At 46.9% G+C, this 11608-nt stretch overlaps 2 protein-coding genes across 2 annotated transcripts in view; both read right to left on the bottom strand.

Annotated features, from left to right (window-relative positions):
- The window catches only part of MAP2K5 (mitogen-activated protein kinase kinase 5), a 933658-nt gene that overhangs the window by 428307 nt on the left and 493743 nt on the right, over positions 1-11608 (bottom strand). The gene's annotated exons all lie outside the window — the stretch shown is intronic.
- Positions 787-11608, bottom strand: part of CORO2B (coronin 2B) — a 78453-nt gene continuing 67631 nt past the window's right edge. The window contains exons 9-12 of the mRNA XM_083586771.1: positions 8686-8798; positions 6665-6755; positions 5366-5505; positions 787-4134 (exon numbers count right to left, since the gene is read on the bottom strand). Coding sequence (XP_083442897.1) covers positions 3997-4134; positions 5366-5505; positions 6665-6755; positions 8686-8798 — 482 coding nt within the window. The 3' untranslated portion in view covers positions 787-3996. The remainder of the gene's footprint in view (positions 4135-5365; positions 5506-6664; positions 6756-8685; positions 8799-11608) is intronic.

The following is an 11608-nucleotide window of genomic DNA, read 5'->3' as shown; positions in this document are numbered from 1 at the left end:
TTTCTGTTTTCATTTTTTGAAGAACTTCATTCTGATTCATTGTTAGCAACACTTAGTGCATTATTGCAAAAGAAATCACGACAGCCTAAGAGGATCCCCCACGTACAGAAAGATGATACCTCTCAAGTGCCAGATGCCGCAGAACAATTGTGTGCATGTCTCCATGGGACAGACCTTTTCGGTCTGAATCGGCAAGGTGATGCAGATTCATTTTCCATGCCAAGGTAAAGTAATCCCTAGAGTATTGCGGAGGTGCAAGAGACTCCATCAAGGTGTTTGACTTTAGGGTGCCTAACTCAGGCAGCTTTCTTAAAATAATATTTTGACCTGGTGCATGTGTCCATTTAATGTGTGCAAAGGAAATAGCCAGCCTTATTCTACAAGACTTGTCGTATTTGAGGATTCAAAACTTTATAGAGGCCCCTTCTCCAACCTGCTATCCTGCAGGTGTTTTGAACTGCAACTCCCAGACAGCATGGCCATGAAACGATGGGAATTGTAGGACACCAGGTGTAGAGAGAAGTTGCTTTAGAGCAGTGTTTCCCAAAGTTGGGACTCTGGCTGTTGTTGTTTTTTTGGACTACAACTCCCATCATCCCTACCTAGCAGGACCAGCAGTCAGGGATGATGGGAATTGTAGTCCAAAAACAGCTGGAGACCCAAGTTTGGGAAACGCTGCTTTAGAGATTCATCATGATCATCCCTACACGATTCTTTTCCCCTGCCCCAGCCCCATCGCTCAGGACCAGCTTCCCACCAAAGGCAAAGGGAGACTTTACCACCAAATTTGGTTTTGGTATCTTGGTAATTTTTTTTTATTTTGTCACTATTTTTATGGCAGCATAAATAATAAGCGAGTGAGAGAACACTGAAATGGAGCAGGGTGGGGTCAGCGTTAGGCACAGAACACAATGTAAACATTGGTGGCGTGGTGGGGGAACATGGGGAAGTATGTGGGGGGCGGGTGGAGAGAAAGCACACCTGTCTTTTTGGATGGTGCTTGGCGGTTAAAGCATGTGTGTGGTGGGGGGCACACACACATGAATGAGCACTGTGCAGAACCTCTAGCAACTCGGGTCTAGATTTCAGCCGACAGATGCAGAAAGAATTCGGCAGAACTTGGATGCCACTGCATTCAAGAGGGAACTTGAGGTGGGTGATGCATTACAACCTAAAGCCTCACCCTTTTGATCGGCTCATTCTACGGCCACAACACCCTTGCGGAACATTTGCTACATCCAGTTGGCAGTGGTGATGGACAAATTTGGGGTGGTTTCAAGACAGTCTTGGTAGACACATGAGCTCTTGCGGCCAGCAATCCAAAATGTTCGAATATGAACCCCGAAACTGGATCTACCTTGAGTCTAGCTCTGAGGATCATCTTGGACCAAGTTGCAGGTGTTGGCATTTTCAGAGGCCATATTTTTTTTTACCAGTTCTGGCCCCAGAAGTCAAATCTCGTATGTATGTATTTAAACATAGCAATTCTATATACTGTAGCACTTTCTGAGTGTTCTAATTGCCTCAAACTCTGTGAAATCAATCATAAGGTATGCCCTAATATATTATCCCCGTAAAGGTAAAGGGACCCCTGACCATTAGGTCCAGTCGCAGATGACTGGGGTTGCAAGGCTCATCTCGCTTTACTGGCCGAGAGAGCTGGCATACAGCTTCCGGGTCATGTGGCCAGCATGACTAAGCCGCTTCTGGCGAACCAGAGCAGCACACGGAAACGCTGTTTACCTTCCCGCCGGAGCGGTACCTATTTATCTACTTGCACTTGAAGTGTTTTTGAACTGCTAGGTTGGCAGGAGCAAGGACTGAGCAACGGGAGCTCACCCCGTCGCGGGGATTCGAACCGCGACCTTTCGAGCGGCAACCCCAAGAGGCTCAGTGGTTTAACCCACAGCGCCACCCGCATCCCACATTATCCCCATATTGCATACATAATGGCTCACCTATTTTTTATCCTCCTGTTCTAGGCTCCAGATACATGATAGCTCCTCGTCGCAGGGTTCCTGCACTCAAGACCACAATGGTGAACTTATTCCAGGATAGTTCACTGGGGGCAAAGGAATTTCAGTCACGGGATCCTGTCTCTTCACCCTCTGCAGGGGAATGTCAGAGGTCAGGACTCCAAAGCGAAAACTACCCTTACCTAATTTCTCAGCAAGGCGATTGTCTTCAGAAGGAAGGGGATGCCCTAACTAAATACTGAAGCAATCTTACTGCCACTTGGATTTCCCCTCCATCATTCACTAAAACCCACAGTGGCAAGTCCCATTTTCATTGAGGAAGTGAAATGCTTTCGGCTCACTCCATTGGCAGGAGGCTCTACCTGTGATGCCAAATTCAGGATAGATTTACCTTCTAGAATATCCGTCTCCAGGACCCAGTTCCCTGGGGCTCTTTCTTCAAACCATTGACCAATTTGGAGCAGATGACTGTAGGAATCCAACCTGAACAGCAATAACTGGCAAGGCAGATTGCTAGGTGATGCTAGGGGCTCATTGCATGGGAACTATAAATCTCAACAGGGGCATGACAGCCAGCACCTTGAAGGTCCCAGTTGCTGTGTAACTCACAGTACCCCTCTTGCAGCAAGCACCCATTGGGCAACCTTGCATTTGGGTGGTGCTAGCAGCAACACCTCACCGTCCCCCAGCATATAAAAGTGAGGTTTTGGGACTGGTCCCTCCCTTTGCTGCCTCACAGCAGTTGCCAATGGTTCGGCCTAGGGCAGAGCTTCACTGGCAGCAGCAGAGAACTGAGCTAGCAAATGCATCAGAAGATGCTGGCAGGATCCAGCCAGACAGAAGCATCTTGCAGCCTGAACCTCGGCATCCGTCCACAGTGGGACCTCCTGCCTTCAAGATTTCCTCCTTCCTTGCAGTCCCGTGTCACGGCATGTGTTAATAACCACTATCTGACAGCAAGAGCTGTTTAAGACAGTGGAATGGACCACCTCAGAAGGTGGTGGACTCTCCTTCATAGGAGGTTGCTAAACAGAGATTGGGTGACCATCTGCCAGGGATTCTTCAGATGTGATTCCTGCATTGCAGGGGATTAGACCAGATGACTCTTGGGGCGGCGGGGGGGGGGTCCCTTCCAATTCTATGATTCTAGGAGAAAATACGAAGTTCTATAATATGTGAAGGCTTGGGATTAATGGTTAGGAACCAGAGATACCAAGAGCGGGTATCCCTTATAAACTGGCGCCACCTGTTTCAATAGGACAACCAACCAAGGGGTTGATGCATAGAAAAGCCACTGAGCTATGGCTGAAGCAGAGCTGGCCCCACGGTACAAATGATGCCAGTGGCTATGGGGTGGGGAGGTGGGGAATGGCATTTTTTAAAGGAATACTGAGAAAGCTGTGCATGACCTTAACCCCCAACATCCGCTGCAGCATTAAAGGAATCCTGGGGGTTCTGCTCTTTTGCTTGCGCGGCACATTGCGGGGAATTTCCCAGGAGAAGGGGGTGAATTAATGCCCAGTTCTCCCATGTACCTTCCAGTTTCATGGACCTGAATTCCAGTTTTGTATCCAGTGTGCATTGTCAGTCACACTTTGCATAGGAAAAAAAAAGAATATTAATAATACTAATCAATGCCATTGCTTCCTGCGGGGCATGCAGTTTTCCCTTTTCATTCCTGCTCAAGGATGGAATGGAAAACCGGATGCCCCGTTTAGCTAATCCCGTGACTTGGCGGCATCAGGAAACGCATTGACTCCTCTACTTCCTCCAAGGGAAGCTGGGGCTCTACATGGGTCCCTTTGCTTGTTTCATGCAGTAGTTTTCTCAGTTAACATCATACAGACAACACGTCTTTCTTTTAGTGCTAGGAAATGACCACAGAAGGACACAGTTCCAGTTAGCGGGTGAGCTCCCTGGGGGCTGGCCACGGGGGTCTCTGGCTCATATCGTGTGTTAAGTGGATACAGTAAAATTAAAAGAGTGGGTATAAACAAAGAGTTTGTTTAGAAAATGTCCTTTAGAGTTCATTGTTCTTCGGGCTGTTGCGCAAGTTTTTCAGCTCCAGCTGTAGCTGTCGGATTTTGATGTCCTTCTGCGAGAGCTCAGCTTTCAACCGCCGGATCTCATCTTGTTGCCGGAAGAACATTCGGAGAAGCTTGAAGTTGAGGAAGAGAGAGAAAGAGTTGGCCTCCATATTGTGCTGTTGCTTCATTTATTTATGAACCCCCATCATTCTGCCTGGACACTGAGGTCCAGCGCCGAGGGCCTTCTGGCAGTTCCCTCGCTGCGAGAAGTCAAGTTACAGGGAACCAGGCAGAGGGCCTTCTCAGTAGTGGCACCCGCCCTGTGGAACGCCCTCCCACCAAATGTCAAAGAGAAAAACAACTACCAGACTTTTAGAAGACATCTGAAGGCAGCCTTGTTTAGGGAAGCTTTTAATGTTTAATATATTGAATTTTAATATTTTGTTGGAAGCTGTCCAGAGTGGCTGAGGAAACCCAGCCAGATGGGCGGGGTATTAATACTACTACTACTACTACTACTAATTATCCCATCTTTTCATCCAAGCACCTCAAGGTGGTGTACATGGTTCTCCCCCTCCTCATTTAATCCCCACAACAACCCTGTGAGGTAGGCTAGTCTGAGAGGCAGTGATTGGCCCAAGGTCACCTAGCAAGCTTCTTGGCTGAGTGGGGATTTGAACCCTGTTTTTCTGACACTCTGACCAATGCACCATATTGACTCTCGAAAAATTATGGTACTTTGGTATATCATAGCTGGCAAGTGTTTGTGGGGGCCATGTACAAAAAAAGCCCTGCTGGGTCAGACCGAAGGTTCATATCGTTCAGCATCCTTTTCCCACAGTTGCCAGCTAGATTCATATGGGAAGCCTGGAAGCAGGACATGAATGCAACAGTACTTTCCTACTTATGATCTGCAGAATCAGATGCATCCTGCCTCTGATAAGAGGAGTAAATAGCCATTGTGACTAGTAGTTGTTGATAGGTATGTCCTTCATGAATTTATCTCTTTTAAAGCTGGTCCTCACTACCTCCTGTGGTAGCAAATTCCACAGTTTCAACTGTGTGGTGTGTGTGTATATAAGTATTTTCTTTTGTCTGTGCCGAATCCTACCAACATTCAGCTTCTGTGAATGACCACACTGGGTTCTAGTATTATGAGAGAGGGAGAGAAAAAGCCTGTTAAAGTGCTCCCACCCCCCAGCTGAGGGAGCCCTGATGCTTTTCTGGCTTCGCTGACCTCCAAGCGAAGCCGCCATCATGGTCTGCCCCTCATACTGGTTCTGGGCAATGTATGGGATACATTGCCCAGGCCTAATGATGACAACTCTCCATCTGGACAGAGGGTAGCTGTTTTTTCCTTACCTCATTCTCTGTTCTGGGGGGCACGTTTTCTAAGAGGTCGATCCCATTAACAACAACACTCTTCTTCTCTCTCATCGGTGCCTTAAAAACAACTTTTGATGCTTTCTTATAGCCTTCCTTTAAAGACATCAATATGGGATCTAAGAAAGAAAGAAGAGACAACAAATGCTAAACCAAAGGGCTAGAGAGACACTTTTTGGAAACGAACAAATAATCTACCCTATTTTAGCCAAAACTCGGGACGTGGGTGGCGCTGTGGGTTAAACCACAGAGCCTAGGACTTGCCATTCAGAAGGTCGGCGGTTCGAATCCCCGCAATGGGGTGAGCTCCCGTTGCTCAGTCCCTGCTCCTGCCAACCTAGCAGTTTGAAAGCACATCAAAGTGCAAGTAGATAAATAGATACCGCTCCGGCGGGAAGGTAAACAGCATTTCTGTGTGCTGCTCTGGTTTGCCAGAAGCAGCTTAGTCATGCTGGCCACATGACCCGGAAGCTGTACACTGGCTCCCTTGGCCAATAAAGTGAGATGAGCCCCACAACCCCAGAGTCGGCCACGACTGGACCTAGTGGTCAGGGGTCCCTTTACCTTTACCTATTTTAGCTAAATGACCAAACATTTGCATTCTGTATTTGGGAGAAAGTGCTGGAACTTTGTGAAGCTGCATTTTACTTTGCAGCTCCTGTGAAACTCCTGCAGTGAAGCAGCCCACAATCTCAGAGGTGCAATCGAAGCTACTGCAAATGTCAGGGTTCTCAAGCTGGGGAAACCGAGGGACCTTTGTTACCCTGCCACTATGCCAGCTTTCCAAAAGAGCCTGCCCTCTGTTGAGCTTTAGTGCCACCAGGACTGCTGGTCTGAAATTGGCACTGCAGTTTCAACTTCAGGTGTGCCCAGGTGACAAAATGGGTCCTACAGAGATCTGTCTAGCTCTATAAGGCTTTGAACAGACTGGCTCTTCAGTTAGATTCTCAATTGCTTTAACAATCACATTCCTCATTCTATATTTTAATATGGCAGGGAGATGGGACAGGTCCAGCATTTCAGTTGATTTCACTGGGGAGAGAAACAAAAGAGCACCACTTAGTCACAGATCAGTCTTCACCATTTCCAGATGTTGAAATGGTAAATGCCCAGACTTCAATATTTGGAAATATTAGGGATTTCAAGCAGTGTTAGCCATGTTTTGCTTGAAGTCAAATTTCTGGCCACTTTAAAAGTTGTTTTTCTTTTTAAAACCTAGGTGGTGTTTGATTTTCCACCAGGTTGCACATCACAAAATTGCAGAGCTAGTTCATTTACCCCGGTTCGTTCCACTCAGCCATTCATCAGGTGTGAGAGCAGGCTCTGTTCCCGGAGTCATTGGGTAAATATCTTCCTGGTATGTTTCCGACTAGAATGCAGAAGAAAGAGAAACAGCATATTTGAAATAATTAGTAAAGGACTTCCAGAGCAGTGGTGGTGTTCTGGGACGGGTGCCCCCAGGCAGGCAGCAAACACATAATGCTGTTGGCATCAGCATACCAACCTGTATCCCCCCCCCAATATAATCTAGATTTATCTTTCCCAAGAAAAATTCAATAAGTAACACACACACCGGCAATAACCCAGTTGCAAACAATCATTTAACAGTGTTTAACAGTGGTTCCCGAACCATTTTGGGCACCCACCCTCTTGGTTCCATAATCGTAAGCTGCCCAAAGTGGCTGGGGAAACCCAGCCAGATGGGCAGGGTATTATTATTATTATTATTATTATTATTATTATTATTATTATTATTATCAACTCATCATCAGTCCCCCACCCCAATTTAAAAGTGATAGGAGCAGTAAAACCTTACATACAAAACAAGGAAGTTTTTTTGTTCCAGGTTCTAGCCCTGTCAACCGTAAATAAGCAATCAATGTGTTTGGAGGGGCCCACTTCCAGTGCCCCCCTTCTGCACCCTTGCCTCTTGGGGCCTCATTGCCCCCCCCCGAGGGGGGCAACTTCGGTAACTACTGCTTTATAATATTAACCCCGTCTGCGAGCCACTAAGTTCCATTTTGCCCTCCCCCCCAAAAATCAAAATGATTTTTGATGCTATGGCAATAATTAAGCTACTCAACATACTACCCCCATCCTAAAAACGAGGAGCAGATATTTATCTCAGGAGCAGCACAAACTTTTGGCTCATTCTCTGAGCCAAGCGAAGCTATGAGCATTGCAACAGAGCAGGTTAACCCCATTTGTCGGATGGCAGTTTGGGATGAAGGCTGCGTTAGAGCATTCTCAAGCACATCCCTGTTGCCCCGAAGATCTGGCTCCATGCTGCTGCAGAAAAAGAACCCATGCAGCAGGGAGCTCGGTGTGTTTGCAGTCTGAAAGGAGAGGCAATCAAGGCAGGAGAGGCTTAATAGAAGGCATTTGGGCTTGCGGAGCGTGGAGAAAAATGACTAAGAGTGAGGGGAACGGACCTGCGGGGATTTGTGTGGAAATAATGGGACAGAATCGCAACCTTCCTTTACAACACCAAAACATAGTGAAATGCAACTGAGCATAAGGGGCCCTGGGTTGCCTGAGCACCCACAAAATTCCCCATGAAGGAGCTGGGCACCCACAAATTTGGGTGCCAGGGCCATGCACGTTGCATGGCACCCACAACCCTGGGCACCCACGGTTGTCTCCTGCCTCACTGCCTCCTGCGGAAAAAAGTTCCATCGTTTGAGGCAGAGCAGGCTTCTCCAAGCTGGGACCCTATAGCAGCAACCCCCATGCCCCCATGCCTTTGCCAATCTCTGAGCAGGGTGGTCAGAGTTTGGCAAACCCCACATGGCTCCTTTTCACCTGCCAAGGCCACCTGGAGGCAGCACATCAGCCAAGGGAGCTTCAAGGCTGCCACAGTTTGAGGTGGAATTTAACAGCCTAAGAAATTTCAGGTTGTACCGTCAAGTGCTGATTTGGTGTTGTTGTGCAGTAAAATTGGGAAGTGGCAAGGAAACGCCCTGCAAAATGGGAGCTATGTAACTCTTGCTTGATGTCTTATAGCAGCCCCGCAAGCAAATCAGGATGATGCTCAGTAAACAGGTCATCTGGAAGCAACCACAGTTGTGTGAACTGGACCCAGGGTTCAAAGCCTTAGTCCCACCACACATTTAAAGCACATGGCTCCCCTCAAAGAATCCTGGGAACTATAGTTTCCCCCCGTGCCATGCTATAGTTCCCAGCATTCTTCACAAACTGCAGTTCCCAGGGTTCTGGGGGTGTGTGTGGTGAATTACTGTGTATGGCATGTAGGCAGCTTTAGAGAGAAACCTGCTTCCTGTGAGGGCCAGATTACTCACCCTCCTTGGCACGATCATGGAGATGGGCTCAATCAACCCTTTTAACGTGATGAGCTTATAGAACCGGAACACCTCGCAGGCAGAGACATCCAGGCCATGCTTTGGCATCACTCCTACAAACACAAGGATTAGGAAGTAGTGATGCTTGTTGTCCTATAAAGGTAAAGGTAAAGGGACCCCTGACCATTAGGTCCAGTCGTGACCGACTCTGGGGTTGCGGTGCTCATCTCGCTTTATTGGCCGAGGGAGCCGGCGTACAGCTTCCGGGTCATGTGGCCAGCATGACTAAGCCGCTTCTGGCGAACCAGAGCAGCGCACAGAAACACCGTTTACCTTCCTGCCGGAGCGGTACCTATTTATCTACTTGCACTTTGACGTGCTTTCGAACTGCTAGGTGGGCAGGAGCAGGGACTGAGCAATGGGAGCTCACCCTGTCACGGGGATTCGGTTTGGCCTGAGGGGAACACCTTGCACTGGAACCAAGGGCTGCCAGAACTTTATTTGGGGTGAGGGAAGGAAGTCTGGTGCTGAGCAGGCCAAGATGTTGGAAAGGCAGGGAGGGCAAGGCCTGGGGAGAGCGTCAGGGAGGCAGCAGACCTGCAGGATGAGGCTGAAGAAAGGGGCAGAGTAGATAGAGGAGGTGTGGGAGTCTGTGACTATGCTGGGGGAAAGAGGGCAGAGCAGATGAAATAACATAAGAAGAAGCTTCTGGATCAGGCCAGTAGCCCATCAAGTCCAGCATCCTGTTCGCACAGTGGCCAAATGACCCTAAGAACCTAGGTATCCAGGACTTCCGGGTTGGCGCCTCCAGGCAATGGCGGAGTTCCTCCGATCGGGAGGAATTTGCTCCGTGGAAATCAGGGTCTGACCGCCACAGCGAAGGCGGAGACCCACTGAAATCACAGGCAGGAGAATTCGGCTGGGATTCAGCTGGCACCTTTTGCGCCTCCCCTACTCGCGGGGAAACCCTGATTTGGGGATCCGGAGCGAAGTGGGGTGAGCGGCGCGGTGCTTCGAATTGACTGCTTCTTTCACGGAGTGAAGTCGCATCGCTGTTGCCAGAGAGCGCTGACTTTTTCCTGTGGACAATTTGACTTTAAACAACTACCCGTGAGTAGAACGGAAAATTGGATCTCTAAATTTATTAATTTGGCATCGAAGCGGGAAGGTTCTAAACAGGAAGTCCGCCTTCCTCTTTTGTAAATAGACTGAAGCAAAGACGTTGCAAGTTAAAGCCTTGGAAAGTTTTTTGTAAAGGATTAAATATCCATCGGTTAAAACTATTAAACCCCCCTTGGAAGCAGGAGTAGAGGGGGGAAATTTTGGACCTAGCGAGCCTGCAGGAGAGAGTGAAAAATCAAATTACCACTGCTCTGAACCTGGAAATGGGCTGCCAGTAAGATTGACGTCTTGGGAGAGTTCATTGACTGAACAGAAAGTATGTTGACAGATGGCTAAATAAGAGAATTATATTGTTTCCATTGTCCCCTTCTGCGTTTAATAAGGAGGAAAAGTAACTGAAAATTGAAACTAACTTTATAGTTTAAATTGTGTTTGAAAGGATTGATACAAGTGGAGACTGTTTCCCTCTAGAGGGAGCTTTTGAAACTGTTACAAGAGGGAAGCTGGGGTTTCTCCAGCTGCAAGATAAGAATTGTGAGAATCAGAGACTGACCTTGGATTTTAAAAATGTTGACAGAAGGAGCCTTAGTGACTGTATTATGTAAGATAAGCTATTCGCTGGAACAGCTCCACAAGAAGAGGGATGTTATGACTGCTAAACTTGAGAACTTGGGACAAAAAGTGATTAATTTGGGACAAAAAGTGACCATCAATACAGAAATTGTTCAGGATTTGACACAGGAACCTACTTTGACAGGACAAACTGGGGAGAAGACGAAGGAGAAAGTTGTTGTTGTTGAACCTAAAGTAATACAAGTGGGAGCCTCAGCCTTACAGAGGCATATCAAGGACTATAAGTGGAGGCCTTTTATGAATGAATATAGAAAAAGTCAGAATTTGAAGATTGGAGCCCTGCTTGGACCGGAGAAGGAAGGTTGGATAGACTCTTTCATGCAGGGATTTACTGACCTTTGGGTCCTGAATCTGGGTCAGGAGGTGATTGGAGTTGTGGGGGCCTTTGGCTCTGGAGGAGCTTTGAAATATGATTTGAGATATTGTACGGACCTTGGTTCTAGCTGTGGAGAGTTGGCTGGTCTGTCGAGAGGGAATGGGGGCATGGTTGGGTCGGGGCCCCCCCGAGACCTGCTCTTCAGCGTTTTCAGCATCAAAGAATATGAAGAAAAACTGCAGAAGGGACTTGGAAAAGATTTAAGAGCCTCGGACAGATCTCCAGGTTGATGAACTATATGGAATGGACAGAAATGACTGGCAGAATCCGAGACCAGGGAGAAGAGATGGTGGAAGAAGATTGGGAAAGTTTAAAGTTTATATATAGAAATATTGTAAAATTAATGACTGTTAGAAAATTGTTGGAATGAAACTTTATGGCTTTAGCAGAAATGTTATAAGGAGTTAAGTATAAATAAGTACTTTAGTATTAATGGAAAATAAGGTTTAAAAAAATGTTAAGATATTCATAATGATAAAAATAGAGAAAGATGGAAAGGAATTGCTGAAACAAGTAACAGAAGTGGAATACAAAAAGGGAGGTGAGAGGAGGTCGATGAAATAAGGGAATGAAAGATAGAGTAATGATGGTATGGTATATGTTTTTAAACTGTTGTTCTTTTGTTTAGTTTAGTTTAGTGTGTTAAGGTTGTTTTGTATTGTTTATATATTGTATTGTATTGTATTGTTTTTTTTCTTTTTTCTTTTTTCTTTTCTGGTCTGTTTTGTCTCCCCCCCCCCCGCCTTTTTTCTTCTTTTTTCTTCTCTTGTAATTCTTAAAAGTAATAAAGAT

This window comes from Podarcis filfolensis (genome assembly GCF_964270895.1).
Source record: "Podarcis filfolensis genome assembly, chromosome: 14".
NCBI classification, from domain to species: domain Eukaryota; kingdom Metazoa; phylum Chordata; class Lepidosauria; order Squamata; family Lacertidae; genus Podarcis; species Podarcis filfolensis.
The sequence above is the reverse complement of the archived record's forward strand: the minus strand, read 5'-3'. Positions and strand labels throughout refer to the sequence as shown.